This window comes from Pongo abelii, chromosome 22 (assembly GCF_028885655.2).
Source record: "Pongo abelii isolate AG06213 chromosome 22, NHGRI_mPonAbe1-v2.0_pri, whole genome shotgun sequence".
NCBI classification, from domain to species: Eukaryota; Metazoa; Chordata; class Mammalia; order Primates; family Hominidae; genus Pongo; species Pongo abelii.
In genome coordinates, this window is record NC_072007.2 from 22,386,462 (window position 1) to 22,407,917 (window position 21,456).

Sequence of the window (21,456 nt, forward strand, 5' to 3'; positions counted from 1 at the left end):
TATCTACATATTCACATGGGATGATGATTATGATTGGTGATACAGATATTCTCAAAATGTTACTCCTTTCAACCCCAGTTGATTATTATACAAATACTATGATATCCATTAGTATCTTTCATTAACCACAACAAACTGGGACAAAAATTTACTCCTATGTAATTTACAGTATTACTGAACAAAACTAATAATAAAAAGTCAATAATCACTTTATTTTTCAAAATATTTATGCATGATATATAGTTGTGTGAATTACTTTCTGTGGGAAAAAAATGTGAGAATGTAGTTTTTAGTAGTACTATATTTAAATGGGCTAGCGTCGGAAACAGTATAAGTTGCTTCTATTCTGTGTGTCAAAAGCTAAAAACAAATTATTGTATAACTTCAGCTCCTTCCAAAAAAGACAGAACAAAGCAACCGTCCACCTTATGGAGCAGTGATTCATGAATGAAGGCCACACATAGCTACTAAACAGAAAGCTGTAACTAAGTATCCTGACAACAGAAACAGAGCTGAAATGAAAGAATAGACACTAAAGACATGCGGTCTGCAAGGAAAAAGTTAGACTGAGGTAAATCATTTTTAAACAAACGGGAAGGAGGGAGAAACAAAGAAAAAAAGAGACATGACCAGTCAATCAAATATGAGCTTAAAAGAAAAGCTTGCATTCATAATATATGCCTAATAATACTGGTTAGCATTTACTCGACAATTTGTTTTGTGTAAATACTTACGTAATAAAGAGTTTCATTTGTTTACTATAAAATAACACATCCCAAGAGTTAACCATGATCATTCACCTGAAAGCTGAAATATTTTTACTACACAGAGAGAGACAGACAGACCGAGAAGGAAAAAAAAAAAAAAAACCAATAAAATTCCAGCAACTTCACACGTGGAGAAAGAATTTTTATTCAGAATTAGAAAGAGTAATGTATGTCCTGAAAAATATGTATTTAGTAGAACATGGTTGCGGCTTTAAAAATTTAAGAAAATTTAATCTAAAATCCTAATCCAAGCTTCCAGTTGGAAGATATTAGAAAACACGCTGTATCCACCTTTCCTATTTCCTTTCCATCTTTTCTAAATTTTATTTTCTTCTATATGACATATTTTCTCAACATAACTCACCTCAACTTATACATTCTCAACATTACAAGAAAAGATAAATTCAAAACATTCAAGAAATTTAATAGATTTAATTATTAGATATCTTAGGCGTATTATGTCACCTGTAACATTCCATTATAAAAAAGCCCATTTGCCTGGTTGTTGATTCACATTAAAAACTAATTAAATGTTTCTTACATGCCAGACATTATTCTGGGTACTCCAGGATACATACAAATAGGTTTTCTAGCTTCAAGTGGCTCACAGTAATGCAGGAGTTTTACAAGTATTTTTTCAATAACAGCACAAAAGCCTCTGACATTTAAAATTTAGAATGCGATACAAAGACCCTGAGTAGATTTTTTTTTTTTTATTACAATGCACAAACCTTGTGAAATTAAAGTCTGACCTTAGGAAAATGAAGAGTCTCTGCTTATCAAACAGGTTGTTATTTTAAACAAAACGCATATTCTTCAATTAGATAAAGAGTTTAAAGTATACTCTTAGTAAAAAGGACCCGGAAAACACAGTGTAAACCCTCTCTAACACAGATTTGACAACAGAATTTAAATTTCTAATCTTCCACAACTTTTTAAAATTAGAGATAAGCTCTTGCTCTATTGCCAAGCTTGGTCTTAAACTCCTGGGCTCAAGAAATTCTCCTGGCTTGATCTCTTGAATAGGTGGGACTACAGGCACATGATACCATGTCTAGTTAAATTTCCACAATTTCTAATATTACTTCACTCTAATTATAGAACCAAGAATAAAAATAAAGAAATAGCTCTCTGCAAAAATACTGTATGATGTTAAAATAGGTGTACAAGAAATAAAAAGAAACTATATGCTATGTGTAACAGGGTGATTCCATGATTCCCATAATAAGTCATCTGATGTAACAAAGATTCACTTAAACAGAGGTATTATTAGTCATACTCATATGATATACAACTCAAAGTAAAAACACTTACTCAGATAAGCCTAGACCAAAATTTGCATCTCCTCTATTGTGGGAAAGCGTTCCCGAACAACATTTTTCTGTCACTGTGCATTTTCCAGCAATTTTTTTTTTCAGGTCACACCTCTCAAAGTATTTATCAACTATTTCTTATTTGCCAAAGTAAAAAAAATTAAAATTAACCCCTCCCATTTCTTTAAAATGGTTATCTCTAATAAAAGTTTTAATACTAACATAAAACAACGATAGGTAGACAACTGCTAAGTTTTAGAAGAAAATAATATAAAACATGAGATTCAGAGTGAGAAAATTAATTTCACAAGACAGTACTCTACCTCAGATTCCAAAGCAAACTCATCCTCTGTCACAGGCTGTACAACAGTATCCGGTCTGTAGAGACTCCTACGGAGCAAAAAGATACAACAAAAACGAGCACGTTCATTTCTTAAAAGAAAACAAAAACCGTCAGTCTATACATGCATGTCCCCTCCAAAAAAAAATGGTAAAACAAAGTCTGAGGAAACTCAGTTATCTGCATATTAAATAATATTTCCTGGTATAATTAAGATATGGCTTCCATTTTAGAAAACATTTCAGTTACCTATTTCTGCCTCCACCTCTCCCAAACTATGAAATATCCAATGCAGACTCACCCTTAAACCCGTAACAAATACTGACAGGCATTATAACGGCACGGCCAGACAATAATTTGTCCTTATAAACTATCTACCCTAAAGGCTAAACTGAAAATCCAGTTGATATCTGACACAACTTTTCTTACTGAACTGGAGTAAACCTGATAACCTAAAACAAGGCAGAAAAGGCACCGTCTCTTCTCCATTATCTACTTCTGATTCAAAGACTAATCTGTGTCACTGGAAAATGAGAGTCTTGGATCTTCAGCATGTGAGCTACTTAAAGAGGGCCCACTGATTCTCTTCACCCTAGAACACTGCAGGGGGCCCCCTGAAACACTGCAAATGTTTGAAAGCTGAGTGTACAAAAGTCAAAGTACAAACGTATATGTTGTTAGGTTGTTATTGGGAATATCCTTCACAGAAGATTAAAACATTAGAAATTTTAAAATCCAATTATTGTCATTATATAGATCCTGCCTTATTCAGATCCACAAAAACCAGCAAGCTTAAGAACCTTCATAGACACTCAGATACCCAAGAGAGAGACTGCTGGAAAAGTCGCCCTCCTAAGTACTTATAGCTCCATTTCATTCATCACTATCTAAATATCTTCCTTCCTATGGGCTCCCACTTCTGGATCCCTCTTCTGCAGGGATCCGTGGCAATCTCCAATCTACATCTTCAGCCTAGGAAAGCCCAGATTCCTCAAAAGATGGGCTAACATAATTGAGAGTAGGAGCTCTCTATTCCTCTGCTTCTGGAAAGTAAGTTAGTCTCAGTCATCCACCCCAAGCATACGCATGTTACCAACTACCCAAAGGAAGCTTCACTGCTGGTTTGCCGGCCAATCCTACATTTGCCCTACCCTACATGTACATGAGAGAATTGAGAAAAGAGTCAGAAAAAAAGAGACATCCACCCTGGGTCACAGATCCATGTACTTAAGCAATCTCCAGCTCCCTAGTTCTTGAGGGATTCTAAGCCCTCTGTAAGCTGGGATGGAAGAAGATGATACCACATTCCTATCTGCTCCGGAGACCCTTTCCAGTGGCTCAAATTCTTTTAACATTTTTCAATAAAACCTTGAAGTTTGTCAGTTCCTCCAGTTAAACAAACAAAAAGGCAGCACCCTCTTCAGAACTCCTTGAACGCCGTATTCTAATATGCCTTTCTTGATAGCTCCCAACATCCTGTGTTTTCAATTCCCTTATCTTTATCAAACTTGCATTAAACCAAATATTCAGATTTTTTCCTAAAACCCTCATTTCTATCCAACTAAGAGTTTGTTTCTCTTCAAATTTGGCTGTCCCCTGCAAATTCCATTCTTATGCACTTTCATTGGGTTCAACAGCTCATTCCATTCTCCTCCTCTTCCACCGTGTTCACTAGAGCCACTCCCTCTTTCTAAAACTAAAATCACTCAGTGACAGAATGATGTAAAAGAAGACTGGGTTTTGAACTAAGAAACCTGAGTGCAATTCTCATTTCTCTGATTTACTGTATCCAAATAATTTTCTCCCTTTGAGTTTCAGGTTCTCCACCTGAACAAACCACTTGATCAGGATGATAAGCAAGGATTCAAGTACTAGAGGATATTTTGTTTAGTCTCCAGGATTTCTTAACATTCTGAAACTCTATGCACCTCTGATTTTGTCTGTAGGAAAACGGGGAATATTTAGCGGCTGTTCACGAAAACTATAATAGAAGATCATAAGAAAAACAGAAGAGAAGTAAAAAGAAATCAAGAAAATATTACTAAAATGTCATAGAAGGAAAATAAAAGAATCCAGAGAATAAGAAAAAGCTTCAGCAAACTAGGCAGGGTACTCACTTAAAGAGAAAACCTAACTGGGTAGGCAGTAAGTAGAGAAATGAATTAGAAATATCCTTTTAATATATGCTAAATATAGTTAACATCACATGGACTATATTTAGATATTCGCCAAGCACAGTAAGAGAGTATTTTTCTGGCATTGGCTTGGTCTTGCTTTATGAAAAACTTAGGGTCCTGTGGCCACAGATAACTGATATCTGCCTTTAAAACGCTGATGGTTAAAAAAAAAAAAAAAGTAATATGGTTACCACTGCCATTTCCAAAATATTTGGACAAACTTTTGGAGTAGCCAGGCTTCTAAGGAACACTTAGAAGTCAATGCATAACAAAATGACTCAGAGAGTCAATGCATAACAAAATGTGACTTTCTGAATTGATCTGATTTAAATCAGTACCACGATCCCATTGCTGCATAGATCTCTATCCACTTCTGCTTAGGGGCAAAAGAAGTGATTTCAGAGCCAGGCAGGATGATGGTCCAATCTTGGGTTGGCTACCTGTTTACTGTGGAATCATGAGTCAATATTTCAACCTCATTAAAGCAGAGTTGCCTAATTAGTAAAAATGCAATAATAGCACAAATAGTTTGTAAAGCTGTGTGAAGATGACATGACATGATAAACGTTAAGCATGTAATATGGTGTCTAGCACAGAGTAGAACACTAAACAGATACTAGTTTCTCTTCTCTCTATTCACTTAGTTAAACATATCAATTTAAAAAATCTGTGAAATCATACCTGTGAAAACACTCTTTAGTAGGAGGAGGCACTATTAAACAAAAAAGTAAAATGCATTTTAAATCAACAATAGAAAACTACAGAATATTAAAAACATAAAAGAGCACAGTGGCTTGTTCCTACAATCTTAGCTACTCAGAAGGCTGAGGCAGAAGTATCACTTGAGAAGCCCAGGAGTTTGAGACCAGCCTGGCCAACATAGAAAGACTCTATCCTTATGATGATGATGATAACAATAATAATAATAATAATAATAATACAGAAGGCCTGGCACGGTGGCTCATGCCTGTAATCCTAGCAGTTTGGGAGGCCGAGGTGGGTTGATCGCTTGAAGTCAAGAGTCTGAGATCAGCCCGGACAACATCGTGAAACTCCATCTCTACTAAAAACACAAAAATTAGCCAGGTGTGGTGGTGCGCACCTGTAATCCCAGCTACTCGGGAGGCTGAGGCAGGAGAATCACTTGAACCCAGGAGGTGGAAGTTGCAGTGAGCCAAGATCGTGCCACTGCACTACAACCTGGGCTGCAGACTAGTAAGACTGCATTTCAAAAAAAAAAGAAGAAGAAGAAGAAAAAAGACAAATAAATGAAGGGTAAGTAAATAATATAATAGGCAGGCTTCAAATAGCTTACCATCTTCTGTAGATTGTACAGAAATAATCCTTCTCTTTGGGATGTATGGTTTTGAAATAATCTAGAAGAAAAACACAATAGGTTTAAGAATAACATGGAGCAATTTAAATAATGATAATAGCCACCATTACTACATGATCTAACAGAAAAAAATATACACGTTGAAGTCACTCATACGTAGATTCAAACCCCAAGTCTGCCATTTACTTATCTACATATTCACATGGGATGATGATTATGATTGGTGATACAGATATTCTCAAAATGTTACTCCTTTCAACCCCAGTTGATTATTATACAAATACTATGATATCCATTAGTATCTTTCATTAACCACAACAAACTGGGACAAAAATTTACTCCTATGTAATTTACAGTATTACTGAACAAAACTAATAATAAAAAGTCAATAATCACTTTATTTTTCAAAATATTTATGCATGATATATAGTTGTGTGAATTACTTTCTGTGGGAAAAAAATGTGAGAATGTAGTTTTTAGTAGTACTATATTTAAATGGGCTAGCGTCGGAAACAGTATAAGTTGCTTCTATTCTGTGTGTCAAAAGCTAAAAACAAATTATTGTATAACTTCAGCTCCTTCCAAAAAAGACAGAACAAAGCAACCGTCCACCTTATGGAGCAGTGATTCATGAATGAAGGCCACACATAGCTACTAAACAGAAAGCTGTAACTAAGTATCCTGACAACAGAAACAGAGCTGAAATGAAAGAATAGACACTAAAGACATGCGGTCTGCAAGGAAAAAGTTAGACTGAGGTAAATCATTTTTAAACAAACGGGAAGGAGGGAGAAACAAAGAAAAAAAGAGACATGACCAGTCAATCAAATATGAGCTTAAAAGAAAAGCTTGCATTCATAATATATGCCTAATAATACTGGTTAGCATTTACTCGACAATTTGTTTTGTGTAAATACTTACGTAATAAAGAGTTTCATTTGTTTACTATAAAATAACACATCCCAAGAGTTAACCATGATCATTCACCCGAAAGCTGAAATATTTTTACTACACAGAGAGAGACAGACAGACCGAGAAGGAAAAAAAAAAAAAAAACCAATAAAATTCCAGCAACTTCACACGTGGAGAAAGAATTTTTATTCAGAATTAGAAAGAGTAATGTATGTCCTGAAAAATATGTATTTAGTAGAACATGGTTGCGGCTTTAAAAATTTAAGAAAATTTAATCTAAAATCCTAATCCAAGCTTCCAGTTGGAAGATATTAGAAAACACGCTGTATCCACCTTTCCTATTTCCTTTCCATCTTTTCTAAATTTTATTTTCTTCTATATGACATATTTTCTCAACATAACTCACCTCAACTTATACATTCTCAACATTACAAGAAAAGATAAATTCAAAACATTCAAGAAATTTAATAGATTTAATTATTAGATATCTTAGGCGTATTATGTCACCTGTAACATTCCATTATAAAAAAGCCCATTTGCCTGGTTGTTGATTCACATTAAAAACTAATTAAATGTTTCTTACATGCCAGACATTATTCTGGGTACTCCAGGATACATACAAATAGGTTTTCTAGCTTCAAGTGGCTCACAGTAATGCAGGAGTTTTACAAGTATTTTTTCAATAACAGCACAAAAGCCTCTGACATTTAAAATTTAGAATGCGATACAAAGACCCTGAGTAGATTTTTTTTTTTTTATTACAATGCACAAACCTTGTGAAATTAAAGTCTGACCTTAGGAAAATGAAGAGTCTCTGCTTATCAAACAGGTTGTTATTTTAAACAAAACGCATATTCTTCAATTAGATAAAGAGTTTAAAGTATACTCTTAGTAAAAAGGACCCGGAAAACACAGTGTAAACCCTCTCTAATACAGATTAGACAACAGAATTTAAATTTCTAATCTTCCACAACTTTTTAAAATTAGAGATAAGCTCTTGCTCTATTGCCAAGCTTGGTCTTAAACTCCTGGGCTCAAGAAATTCTCCTGGCTTGATCTCTTGAATAGGTGGGACTACAGGCACATGATACCATGTCTAGTTAAATTTCCACAATTTCTAATATTACTTCACTCTAATTATAGAACCAAGAATAAAAATAAAGAAATAGCTCTCTGCAAAAATACTGTATGATGTTAAAATAGGTGTACAAGAAATAAAAAGAAACTATATGCTATGTGTAACAGGGTGATTCCATGATTCCCATAATAAGTCATCTGATGTAACAAAGATTCACTTAAACAGAGGTATTATTAGTCATACTCATATGATATACAACTCAAAGTAAAAACACTTACTCAGATAAGCCTAGACCAAAATTTGCATCTCCTCTATTGTGGGAAAGCGTTCCCGAACAACATTTTTCTGTCACTGTGCATTTTCCAGCAATTTTTTTTTTTCAGGTCACACCTCTCAAAGTATTTATCAACTATTTCTTATTTGCCAAAGTAAAAAAAATTAAAATTAACCCCTCCCATTTCTTTAAAATGGTTATCTCTAATAAAAGTTTTAATACTAACATAAAACAACGATAGGTAGACAACTGCTAAGTTTTAGAAGAAAATAATATAAAACATGAGATTCAGAGTGAGAAAATTAATTTCACAAGACAGTACTCTACCTCAGATTCCAAAGCAAACTCATCCTCTGTCACAGGCTGTACAACAGTATCCGGTCTGTAGAGACTCCTACGGAGCAAAAAGATACAACAAAAACAAGCACGTTCATTTCTTAAAAGAAAACAAAAACCGTCAGTCTATACATGCATGTCCCCTCCAAAAAAAAATGGTAAAACAAAGTCTGAGGAAACTCAGTTATCTGCATATTAAATAATATTTCCTGGTATAATTAAGATATGGCTTCCATTTTAGAAAACATTTCAGTTACCTATTTCTGCCTCCACCTCTCCCAAACTATGAAATATCCAATGCAGACTCACCCTTAAACCCGTAACAAATACTGACAGGCATTATAACGGCACGGCCAGACAATAATTTGTCCTTATAAACTATCTACCCTAAAGGCTAAACTGAAAATCCAGTTGATATCTGACACAACTTTTCTTACTGAACTGGAGTAAACCTGATAACCTAAAACAAGGCAGAAAAGGCACTGTCTCTTCTCCATTATCTACTTCTGATTCAAAGACTAATCTGTGTCACTGGAAAATGAGAGTCTTGGATCTTCAGCATGTGAGCTACTTAAAGAGGGCCCACTGATTCTCTTCACCCTAGAACACTGCAGGGGGCCCCCTGAAACACTGCAAATGTTTGAAAGCTGAGTGTACAAAAGTCAAAGTACAAACGTATATGTTGTTAGGTTGTTATTGGGAATATCCTTCACAGAAGATTAAAACATTAGAAATTTTAAAATCCAATTATTGTCATTATATAGATCCTGCCTTATTCAGATCCACAAAAACCAGCAAGCTTAAGAACCTTCATAGACACTCAGATACCCAAGAGAGAGACTGCTGGAAAAGTCGCCCTCCTAAGTACTTATAGCTCCATTTCATTCATCACTATCTAAATATCTTCCTTCCTATGGGCTCCCACTTCTGGATCCCTCTTCTGCAGGGATCCGTGGCAATCTCCAATCTACATCTTCAGCCTAGGAAAGCCCAGATTCCTCAAAAGATGGGCTAACATAATTGAGAGTAGGAGCTCTCTATTCCTCTGCTTCTGGAAAGTAAGTTAGTCTCAGTCATCCACCCCAAGCATACGCATGTTACCAACTACCCAAAGGAAGCTTCACTGCTGGTTTGCCGGCCAATCCTACATTTGCCCTACCCTACATGTACATGAGAGAATTGAGAAAAGAGTCAGAAAAAAAGAGACATCCACCCTGGGTCACAGATCCATGTACTTAAGCAATCTCCAGCTCCCTAGTTCTTGAGGGATTCTAAGCCCTCTGTAAGCTGGGATGGAAGAAGATGATACCACATTCCTATCTGCTCCGGAGACCCTTTCCAGTGGCTCAAATTCTTTTAACATTTTTCAATAAAACCTTGAAGTTTGTCAGTTCCTCCAGTTAAACAAACAAAAAGGCAGCAACCTCTTCAGAACTCCTTGAACGCCGTATTCTAATATGCCTTTCTTGATAGCTCCCAACATCCTGTGTTTTCAATTCCCTTATCTTTATCAAACTTGCATTAAACCAAATATTCAGATTTTTTCCTAAAACCCTCATTTCTATCCAACTAAGAGTTTGTTTCTCTTCAAATTTGGCTGTCCCCTGCAAATTCCATTCTTATGCACTTTCATTGGGTTCAACAGCTCATTCCATTCTCCTCCTCTTCCACCGTGTTCACTAGAGCCACTCCCTCTTTCTAAAACTAAAATCACTCAGTGACAGAATGATGTAAAAGAAGACTGGGTTTTGAACTAAGAAACCTGAGTGCAATTCTCATTTCTCTGATTTACTGTATCCAAATAATTTTCTCCCTTTGAGTTTCAGGTTCTCCACCTGAACAAACCACTTGATCAGGATGATAAGCAAGGATTCAAGTACTAGAGGATATTTTGTTTAGTCTCCAGGATTTCTTAACATTCTGAAACTCTATGCACCTCTGATTTTGCCTGTAGGAAAACGGGGAATATTTAGCGGCTGTTCACGAAAACTATAATAGAAGATCATAAGAAAAACAGAAGAGAAGTAAAAAGAAATCAAGAAAATATTACTAAAATGTCATAGAAGGAAAATAAAAGAATCCAGAGAATAAGAAAAAGCTTCAGCAAACTAGGCAGGGTACTCACTTAAAGAGAAAACCTAACTGGGTAGGCAGTAAGTAGAGAAATGAATTAGAAATATCCTTTTAATATATGCTAAATATAGTTAACATCACATGGACTATATTTAGATATTCGCCAAGCACAGTAAGAGAGTATTTTTCTGGCATTGGCTTGGTCTTGCTTTATGAAAAACTTAGGGTCCTGTGGCCACAGATAACTGATATCTGCCTTTAAAACGCTGATGGTTAAAAAAAAAAAAAAGTAATATGGTTACCACTGCCATTTCCAAAATATTTGGACAAACTTTTGGAGTAGCCAGGCTTCTAAGGAACACTTAGAAGTCAATGCATAACAAAATGACTCAGAGAGTCAATGCATAACGAAATGTGACTTTCTGAATTGATCTGATTTAAATCAGTACCACGATCCCATTGCTGCATAGATCTCTATCCACTTCTGCTTAGGGGCAAAAGAAGTGATTTCAGAGCCAGGCAGGATGATGGTCCAATCTTGGGTTGGCTACCTGTTTACTGTGGAATCATGAGTCAATATTTCAACCTCATTAAAGCAGAGTTGCCTAATTAGTAAAAAATGCAATAATAGCACAAATAGTTTGTAAAGCTGTGTGAAGATGACATGACATGATAAACGTTAAGCATGTATGTAATATGGTGTCTAGCACAGAGTAGAACACTAAACAGATACTAGTTTCTCTTCTCTCTATTCACTTAGTTAAACATATCAATTTAAAAAATCTGTGAAATCATACCTGTGAAAACACTCTTTAGTAGGAGGAGGCACTATTAAACAAAAAAGTAAAATGCAATTTAAATCAACAATAGAAAACTACAGAATATTAAAAACATAAAAGAGCACAGTGGCTTGTTCCTACAATCTTAGCTACTCAGAAGGCTGAGGCAGAAGTATCACTTGAGAAGCCCAGGAGTTTGAGACCAGCCTGGCCAACATAGAAAGACCCTATCCTTATGATGATGATGATAATAATAATAATAATAATAATAATAATAATAATAATACAGAAGGCCTGGCACGGTGGCTCATGCCTGTAATCCTAGCAGTTTGGGAGGCCGAGGTGGGTTGATCGCTTGAAGTCAAGAGTCTGAGATCAGCCCGGACAACATCGTGAAACTCCATCTCTACTAAAAACACAAAAATTAGCCAGGTGTGGTGGTGCGCGCCTGTAATCCCAGCTACTCGGGAGGCTGAGGCAGGAGAATCACTTGAACCCAGGAGGTGGAAGTTGCAGTGAGCCAAGATCGTGCCACTGCACTACAACCTGGGCTGCAGACTAGTAAGACTGCATTTCAAAAAAAAAAGAAGAAGAAGAAGAAAAAAGACAAATAAATGAAGGGTAAGTAAATAATATAATAGGCAGGCTTCAAATAGCTTACCATCTTCTGTAGATTGTACAGAAATAATCCTTCTCTTTGGGATGTATGGTTTTGAAATAATCTAGAAGAAAAACACAATAGGTTTAAGAATAACATGGAGCAATTTAAATAATGATAATAGCCACCATTACTACATGATCTAACAGAAAAAAATATACACGTTGAAGTCACTCATACGTAGATTCAAACCCCAAGTCTGCCATTTACTTATCTACATATTCACATGGGATGATGATTATGATTGGTGATACAGATATTCTCAAAATGTTACTCCTTTCAACCCCAGTTGATTATTATACAAATACTATGATATCCATTAGTATCTTTCATTAACCACAACAAACTGGGACAAAAATTTACTCCTATGTAATTTACAGTATTACTGAACAAAACTAATAATAAAAAGTCAATAATCACTTTATTTTTCAAAATATTTATGCATGATATATAGTTGTGTGAATTACTTTCTGTGGGAAAAAATGTGAGAATGTAGTTTTTAGTAGTACTATATTTAAATGGGCTAGCGTCGGAAACAGTGTAAGTTGCTTCTATTCTGTGTGTCAAAAGCTAAAAACAAATTATTGTATAACTTCAGCTCCTTCCAAAAAAGACAGAACAAAGCAACCGTCCACCTTATGGAGCAGTGATTCATGAATGAAGGCCACACATTGCTACTAAACAGAAAGCTGTAACTAAGTATCCTGACAACAGAAACAGAGGTGAAATGAAAGAATAGACACTAAAGACATGCGGTCTGCAAGGAAAAAGTTAGACTGAGGTAAATCATTTTTAAACAAACGGGAAGCAGGGAGAAACAAAGAAACAAAGAGACATGACCAGTCAATCAAATATGAGCTTAAAAGAAAAGCTTGCATTCATAATATATGCCTAATAATACTGGTTAGCATTTAGTCGACAATTTGTTTTGTGTAAATACTTATGTAATAAAGAGTTTCATTTGTTTACTATAAAATAACACATCCCAAGAGTTAACCATGATCATTCACCTGAAAGCTGAAACATTTTTACTACACAGAGAGAGACAGACAGACCGAGAGGGGAAAAAAAAAAAACAAAACAAAACAATAAAATTCCAGCAACTTCACACGTGGAGAAAGAATTTTTATTCAGAATTCGAAAGAGTAATGTATGTCCTGAAAAATATGTATTTAGTAGAACATGGTTGCGGCTTTAAAAATTTAAGAAAATTTAATCTAAAATCGTAACCCAAGCTTCCAGTTGGAAGATATGAGAAAACACGCTGTATCCACCTTTCCTATTTCCTTTCCATCTTTTCTAAATTTTATTTTCTTCTATATGACATATTTTCTCAACATAACTCACCTCAACTTATACATTCTCAACATTACAAGAAAAGATAAATTCAAAACATTCAAGAAATTTAATAGATTTAATTATTAGATATCTTAGGCGTATTATGTCACCTGTAACATTCCATTATAAAAAAGCCCATTTGCCTGGTTGTTGATTCACATTAAAAACTAATTAAATGTTTCTTACATGCCAGACATTATTCTGGGTACTCCAGGATACATACAAATAGGTTTTCTAGCTTCAAGTGGCTCACAGTAATGCAGGAGTTTTACAAGTATTTTTTCAATAACAGCACAAAAGCCTCTGACATTTAAAATTTAGAATGCGATACAAAGACCCTGAGTAGATTTTTTTTTTTTATTACAATGCACAAACCTTGTGAAATTAAAGTCTGACCTTAGGAAAATGAAGAGTCTCTGCTTATCAAACAGGTTGTTATTTTAAACAAAACGCATATTCTTCAATTAGATAAAGAGTTTAAAGTATACTCTTAGTAAAAAGGACCCGGAAAACACAGTGTAAACCCTCTCTAATACAGATTTGACAACAGAATTTAAATTTCTAATCTTCCACGACCTTTTAAAATTAGAGATAAGCTCTTGCTCTATTGCCAAGCTTGGTCTTAAACTCCTGGGCTCAAGAAATTTTCCTGGCTTGATCTCTTGAATAGGTGGGACTACAGGCACATGATACCATGTCTAGTTAAATTTCCACAATTTCTAATATTACTTCACTCTAATTATACAACCAAGAATAAAAATAAAGAAATAGCTCTCTGCAAAAATACTGTATGATGTTAAAATAGGTGTACAAGAAATAAAAAGAAACTATATGCTATCTGTAACAGGGTGATTCCATGATTCCCATAATAAGTCATCTGATGTAACAAAGATTCACTTAAACAGAGGTATTATTAGTCATACTCATATGATATACAACTCAAAGTAAAAACACTTACTCAGATAAGCCTAGACCAAAATTTGCATCTCCTCTATTGTGGGAAAGCGTTCCCGAACAACATTTTTCTGTCACTGTGCAATTTCCAGCAATTTTTTTTTTCCAGGTCACACCTCTCAAAGTATTTATCAACTATTTCTTATTTGCCAAAGTAAAAAAAATTAAAATTAACCCCTCCCATTTCTTTAAAATGGTTATCTCTAATAAAAGTTTTAATACTAACATAAAACAACGATAGGTAGACAACTGCTAAGTTTTAGAAGAAAATAATATAAAACATGAGATTCAGAGTGAGAAAATTAATTTCACAAGACAGTACTCTACCTCAGATTCCAAAGCAAACTCATCCTCTGTCACAGGCTGTACAACAGTATCCGGTCTGTAGAGACTCCTATGGAGCAAAAAGATACAACAAAAACGAGCACGTTCATTTCTTAAAAGAAAACAAAAACCGTCAGTCTATACATGCATGTCCCCTCCAAAAAAAAATGGTAAAACAAAGTCTGAGGAAACTCAGTTATCTGCATATTAAATAATATTTCCTGGTATAATTAAGATATGGCTTCCATTTTAGAAAACATTTCAGTTACCTATTTCTGCCTCCACCTCTCCCAAACTATGAAATATCCAATGCAGACTCACCCTTAAACCCGTAACAAATAGTGACAGGCATTATAACGGCACGGCCAGACAATAATTTGTCCTTATAAACTATCTACCCTAAAGGCTAAACTGAAAATCCAGTTGATATCTGACACAACTTTTCTTACTGAACTGGAGTAAACCTGATAACCTAAAACAAGGCAGAAAAGGCACTGTCTCTTCTCCATTATCTACTTCTGATTCAAAGACTAATCTGTGTCACTGGAAAATGAGAGTCTTGGATCTTCAGCATGTGAGCTACTTAAAGAGGGCCCACTGATTCTCTTCACCCTAGAACACTGCAGGGGGCCCCCTGAAACACTGCAAATGTTTGAAAGCTGAGTGTACAAAAGTCAAAGTACAAACGTATATGTTGTTAGGTTGTTATTGGGAATATCCTTCACAGAAGATTAAAACATTAGAAATTTTAAAATCCAATTATTGTCATTATATAGATCCTGCCTTATTCAGATCCACAAAAACCAGCAAGCTTAAGAACCTTCATAGACACTCAGATACCCAAGAGAGAGACTGCTGGAAAAGTCGCCCTCCTAAGTACTTATAGCTCCATTTCATTCATCACTATCTAAATATCTTCCTTCCTATGGGCTCCCACTTCTGGATCCCTCTTCTGCAGGGATCCGTGGCAATCTCCAATCTACATCTTCAGCCTAGGAAAGCCCAGATTCCTCAAAAGATGGGCTAACATAATTGAGAGTAGGAGCTCTCTATTCCTCTGCTTCTGGAAAGTAAGTTAGTCTCAGTCATCCACCCCAAGCATACGCATGTTACCAACTACCCAAAGGAAGCTTCACTGCTGGTTTGCCGGCCAATCCTACATTTGCCCTACCCTACATGTACATGAGAGAATTGAGAAAAGAGTCAGAAAAAAAGAGACATCCACCCTGGGTCACAGATCCATGTACTTAAGCAATCTCCAGCTCCCTAGTTCTTGAGGGATTCTAAGCCCTCTGTAAGCTGGGATGGAAGAAGATGATACCACATTCCTATCTGCTCCGGAGACCCTTTCCAGTGGCTCAAATTCTTTTAACGTTTTTCAATAAAACCTTGAAGTTTGTCAGTTCCTCCAGTTAAACAAACAAAAAGGCAGCACCCTCTTCAGAACTCCTTGAACGCCGTATTCTAATATGCCTTTCTTGATAGCTCCCAACATCCTGTGTTTTCAATTCCCTTATCTTTATCAAACTTGCATTAAACCAAATATTCAGATTTTTTCCTAAAACCCTCATTTCTATCCAACTAAGAGTTTGTTTCTCTTGAAATTTGGCTGTCCCCTGCAAATTCCATTCTTATGCACTTTCATTGGGTTCAACAGCTCATTCCATTCTCCTCCTCTTCCACCGTGTTCACTAGAGCCACTCCCTCTTTCTAAAACTAAAATCACTCAGTGACAGAATGATGTAAAAGAAGACTGGGTTTTGAACTAAGAAACCTGAGTGCAATTCTCATTTCTCTGATTTACTGTATCCAAATAATTTTCTCCCTTTGAGTTTCAGGTTCTCCACCTGAACAAACCACTTGATCAGGATGATAAGCAAGGATTCAAGTACTAGAGGATATTTTGTTTAGTCTCCAGGATTTCTTAACATTCTGAAACTCTATGCACCTCTGATTTTGTCTGTAGGAAAACGGGGAATATTTAGCGGCTGTTCACGAAAACTATAATAGAAGATCATAAGAAAAACAGAAGAGAAGTAAAAAGAAATCAAGAAAATATTACTAAAATGTCATAGAAGGAAAATAAAAGAATCCAGAGAATAAGAAAAAGCTTCAGCAAACTAGGCAGGGTACTCACTTAAAGAGAAAACCTAACTGGGTAGGCAGTAAGTAGAGAAATGAATTAGAAATATCCTTTTAATATATGCTAAATATAGTTAACATCACATGGACTATATTTAGATATTCGCCAAGCACAGTAAGAGAGTATTTTTCTGGCATTGGCTTGGTCTTGCTTTATGAAAAACTTAGGGTCCTGCGGCCACAGATAACTGATATCTGCCTTTAAAATGCTGATGGTTAAAAAAAAAAAAAAAGTAATATGGTTACCACTGCCATTTCCAAAATATTTGGACAAACTTTTGGAGTAGCCAGGCTTCTAAGGAACACTTAGAAGTCAATGCATAACAAAATGACTCAGAGAGTCAGTGCATAACGAAATGTGACTTTCTGAATTGATCTGATTTAAATCAGTACCACGATCCCATTGCTGCATAGATCTCTATCCACTTCTGCTTAGGGGCAAAAGAAGTGATTTCACAGCCAGGCAGGATGATGGTCCAATCTTGAGTTGGCTACCTGTTTACTGTGGAATCATGAGTCAATATTTCAACCTCATTAAAGCAGAGTTGCCTAATTAGTAAAAATGCAATAATAGCACAAATAGTTTGTAAAGCTGTGTGAAGATGACATGACATGATAAACGTTAAGCATGTAATATGGTGTCTAGCACAGAGTAGAACACTAAACAGATACTAGTTTCTCTTCTCTCTATTCACTTAGTTAAACATATCAATTTAAAAAATCTGTGAAATCATACCTGTGAAAACACTCTTTAGTAGGAGGAGGCACTATTAAAAAAGTAAAATGCATTTTAAATCAACAATAGAAAACTACAGAATATTAAAAACATAAAAGAGCACAGTGGCTTGTTCCTACAATCTTAGCTACTCAGAAGGCTGAGGCAGAAGTACCACTTGAGAAGCCCAGGAGTTTGAGACCAGCCTGGCCAACATAGAAAGACTCTATCCTTATGATGATGATGATAACAATAATAATAATAATAATAATAATAATAATACAGAAGGCCTGGCACGGTGGCTCATGCCTGTAATCCTAGCAGTTTGGGAGGCCGAGGTGGGTTGATCGCTTGAAGTCAAGAGTCTGAGATCAGCCCGGACAACATCGTGAAACTCCATCTCTACTAAAAACACAAAAATTAGCCAGGTGTGGTGGTGCGCGCCTGTAATCCCAGCTACTCGGGAGGCTGAGGCAGGAGAATCACTTGAACCCAGGAGGTGGAAGTTGCAGTGAGCCAAGATCGTGCCACTGCACTACAACCTGGGCTGCAGACTAGTAAGACTGCATTTCAAAAAAAAAAGAAGAAGAAGAAGAAAAAAGACAAATAAATGAAGGGTAAGTAAATAATATAATAGGCAGGCTTCAAATAGCTTACCATCTTCTGTAGATTGTACAGAAATAATCCTTCTCTTTGGGATGTATGGTTTTGAAATAATCTAGAAGAAAAACACAATAGGTTTAAGAATAACATGGAGCAATTTAAATAATGATAATAGCCACCATTACTACATGATCTAACAGAAAAAAATATACACGTTGAAGTCACTCATACGTAGATTCAAACCCCAAGTCTGCCATTTACTTATCTACATATTCACATGGGATGATGATTATGATTGGTGATACAGATATTCTCAAAATGTTACTCCTTTCAACCCCAGTTGATTATTATACAAATACTATGATATCCATTAGTATCTTTCATTAACCACAACAAACTGGGACAAAAATTTACTCCTATGTAATTTACAGTATTACTGAACAAAACTAATAATAAAAAGTCAATAATCACTTTATTTTTCAAAATATTTATGCATGATATATAGTTGTGTGAATTACTTTCTGTGGGAAAAAATGTGAGAATGTAGTTTTTAGTAGTACTATATTTAAATGGGCTAGCGTCGGAAACAGTATAAGTTGCTTCTATTCTGTGTGTCAAAAGCTAAAAACAAATTATTGTATAACTTCAGCTCCTTCCAAAAAAGACAGAACAAAGCAACCGTCCACCTTATGGAGCAGTGATTCATGAATGAAGGCCACACATAGCTACTAAACAGAAAGCTGTAACTAAGTATCCTGACAACAGAAACAGAGCTGAAATGAAAGAATAGACACTAAAGACATGCGGTCTGCAAGGAAAAAGTTAGACTGAGGTAAATCATTTTTAAACAAATGGGAAGGAGGGAGAAACAAAGAAAAAAAGAGACATGACCAGTCAATCAAATATGAGCTTAAAAGAAAAGCTTGCATTCATAATATATGCCTAATAATACTGGTTAGCATTTACTCGACAATTTGTTTTGTGTAAATACTTACGTAATAAAGAGTTTCATTTGTTTACTATAAAATAACACATCCCAAGAGTTAACCATGATCATTCACCTGAAAGCTGAAACATTTTTACTACACAGAGAGAGACAGACAGACCGAGAAGGGAAAAAAAAAAAAAAAAAAAAAGAACAATAAAATTCCAGCAACTTAACACGTGGAGAAAGAATTTTTATTCAGAATTCGAAAGAGTAATGTATGTCCTGAAAAATATGTATTTAGTAGAACATGGTTGCGGCTTTAAAAATTTAAGAAAATTTAATCTAAAATCCTAATCCAAGCTTCCAGTTGGAAGATATTAGAAAACACGCTGTATCCACCTTTCCTATTTCCTTTCCATCTTTTCTAAATTTTATTTTCTTCTATATGACATATTTTCTCAACATAACTCACCTCAACTTATACATTCTCAACATTACAAGAAAAGATAAATTCAAAACATTCAAGAAATTTAATAGATTTAATTATTAGATATCTTAGGCGTATTATGTCACCTGTAACATTCCATTATAAAAAAGCCCATTTGCCTGGTTGTTGATTCACATTAAAAACTAATTAAATGTTTCTTACATGCCAGACATTATTCTGGGTACTCCAGGATACATACAAATAGGTTTTCTAGCTTCAAGTGGCTCACAGTAATGCAGGAGTTTTACAAGTATTTTTTCAATAACAGCACAAAAGCCTCTGACATTTAAAATTTAGAATGCGATACAAAGACCCTGAGTAGATTTTTTTTTTTTTATTACAATGCACAAACCTTGTGAAATTAAAGTCTGACCTTAGGAAAATGAAGAGTCTCTGCTTATCAAACAGGTTGTTATTTTAAACAAAACGCATATTCTTCAATTAGATAAAGAGTTTAAAGTATACTCTTAGTAAAAAGGACCCGGAAAACACAGTGTAAACCCTCTCTAATACAGATTAGACAACAGAATTTAAATTTCTAATCTTCCACAACTTTTTAAAATTAGAGATAAGCTCTTGCTCTATTGCCAAGCTTGGTCTTAAACTCCTGGGCTCAAGAAATTCTCCTGGCTTGATCTCTTGAATAGGTGGGACTACAGGCACATGATACCATGTCTAGTTAAATTTCCACAATTTCTAATATTACTTCACTCTAATTATAGAACCAAGAATAAAAATAAAGAAATAGCTCTCTGCAAAAATACTGTATGATGTTAAAATAGGTGTACAAGAAATAAAAAGAAACTATATGCTATGTGTAACAGGGTGATTCCATGATTCCCATAATAAGTCATCTGATGTAACAAAGATTCACTTAAACAGAGGTATTATTAGTCATACTCATATGATATACAACTCAAAGTAAAAACACTTACTCAGATAAGCCTAGACCAAAATTTGCATCTCCTCTATTGTGGGAAAGCGTTCCCGAACAACATTTTTCTGTCACTGTGCATTTTCCAGCAATTTTTTTTTTTTCCAGGTCACACCTCTCAAAGTATTTATCAACTATTTCTTATTTGCCAAAGTAAAAAAAATTAAAATTAACCCCTCCCATTTCTTTAAAATGGTTATCTCTAATAAAAGTTTTAATACTAACATAAAACAACGATAGGTAGACAACTGCTAAGTTTTAGAAGAAAATAATATAAAACATGAGATTCAGAGTGAGAAAATTAATTTCACAAGACAGTACTCTACCTCAGATTCCAAAGCAAACTCATCCTCTGTCACAGGCTGTACAACAGTATCCGGTCTGTAGAGACTCCTACGGAGCAAAAAGATACAACAAAAACGAGCACGTTCATTTCTTAAAAGAAAACAAAAACCGTCAGTCTATACATGCATGTCCCCTCCAAAAAAAAATGGTAAAACAAAGTCTGAGGAAACTCAGTTATCTGCATATTAAATAATATTTCCTGGTATAATTAAGATATGGCTTCCATTTTAGAAAACATTTCAGTTACCTATTTCTGCCTCCACCTCTCCCAAACTATGAAATATCCAATGCAGACTCACCCTTAAACCCGTAACAAATACTGACAGGCATTATAACGGCACGGCCAGACAATAATTTGTCCTTATAAACTATCTACCCTAAAGGCTAAACTGAAAATCCAGTTGATATCTGACACAACTTTTCTTACTGAACTGGAGTAAACCTGATAACCTAAAACAAGGCAGAAAAGGCACCGTCTCTTCTCCATTATCTACTTCTGATTCAAAGACTAATCTGTGTCACTGGAAAATGAGAGTCTTGGATCTTCAGCATGTAAGCTACTTAAAGAGGGCCCACTGATTCTCTTCACCCTAGAACACTGCAGGGGGCCCCCTGAAACACTGCAAATGTTTGAAAGCAGAGT

The 21,456-nt window shown here is 35.2% G+C and overlaps 1 protein-coding gene across 1 annotated transcript in view; it reads right to left on the reverse strand.

The window, feature by feature from the left end:
- LOC100449147 (ankyrin repeat domain-containing protein 36A) overlaps positions 1–21,456 on the reverse strand; it is a 201,127-nt gene that overhangs the window by 147,766 nt on the left and 31,905 nt on the right. Inside the window, exons 12-21 of the mRNA XM_063720846.1 lie at positions 20,795–20,861; positions 18,174–18,234; positions 17,538–17,568; positions 14,663–14,729; positions 12,047–12,107; positions 11,404–11,434; positions 8,525–8,591; positions 5,913–5,973; positions 5,279–5,309; positions 2,404–2,470 (exon numbers count right to left, since the gene is read on the reverse strand). Of these exons, the coding sequence (XP_063576916.1) occupies positions 2,404–2,470; positions 5,279–5,309; positions 5,913–5,973; positions 8,525–8,591; positions 11,404–11,434; positions 12,047–12,107; positions 14,663–14,729; positions 17,538–17,568; positions 18,174–18,234; positions 20,795–20,861 (544 nt within the window). The remainder of the gene's footprint in view (positions 1–2,403; positions 2,471–5,278; positions 5,310–5,912; positions 5,974–8,524; positions 8,592–11,403; positions 11,435–12,046; positions 12,108–14,662; positions 14,730–17,537; positions 17,569–18,173; positions 18,235–20,794; positions 20,862–21,456) is intronic.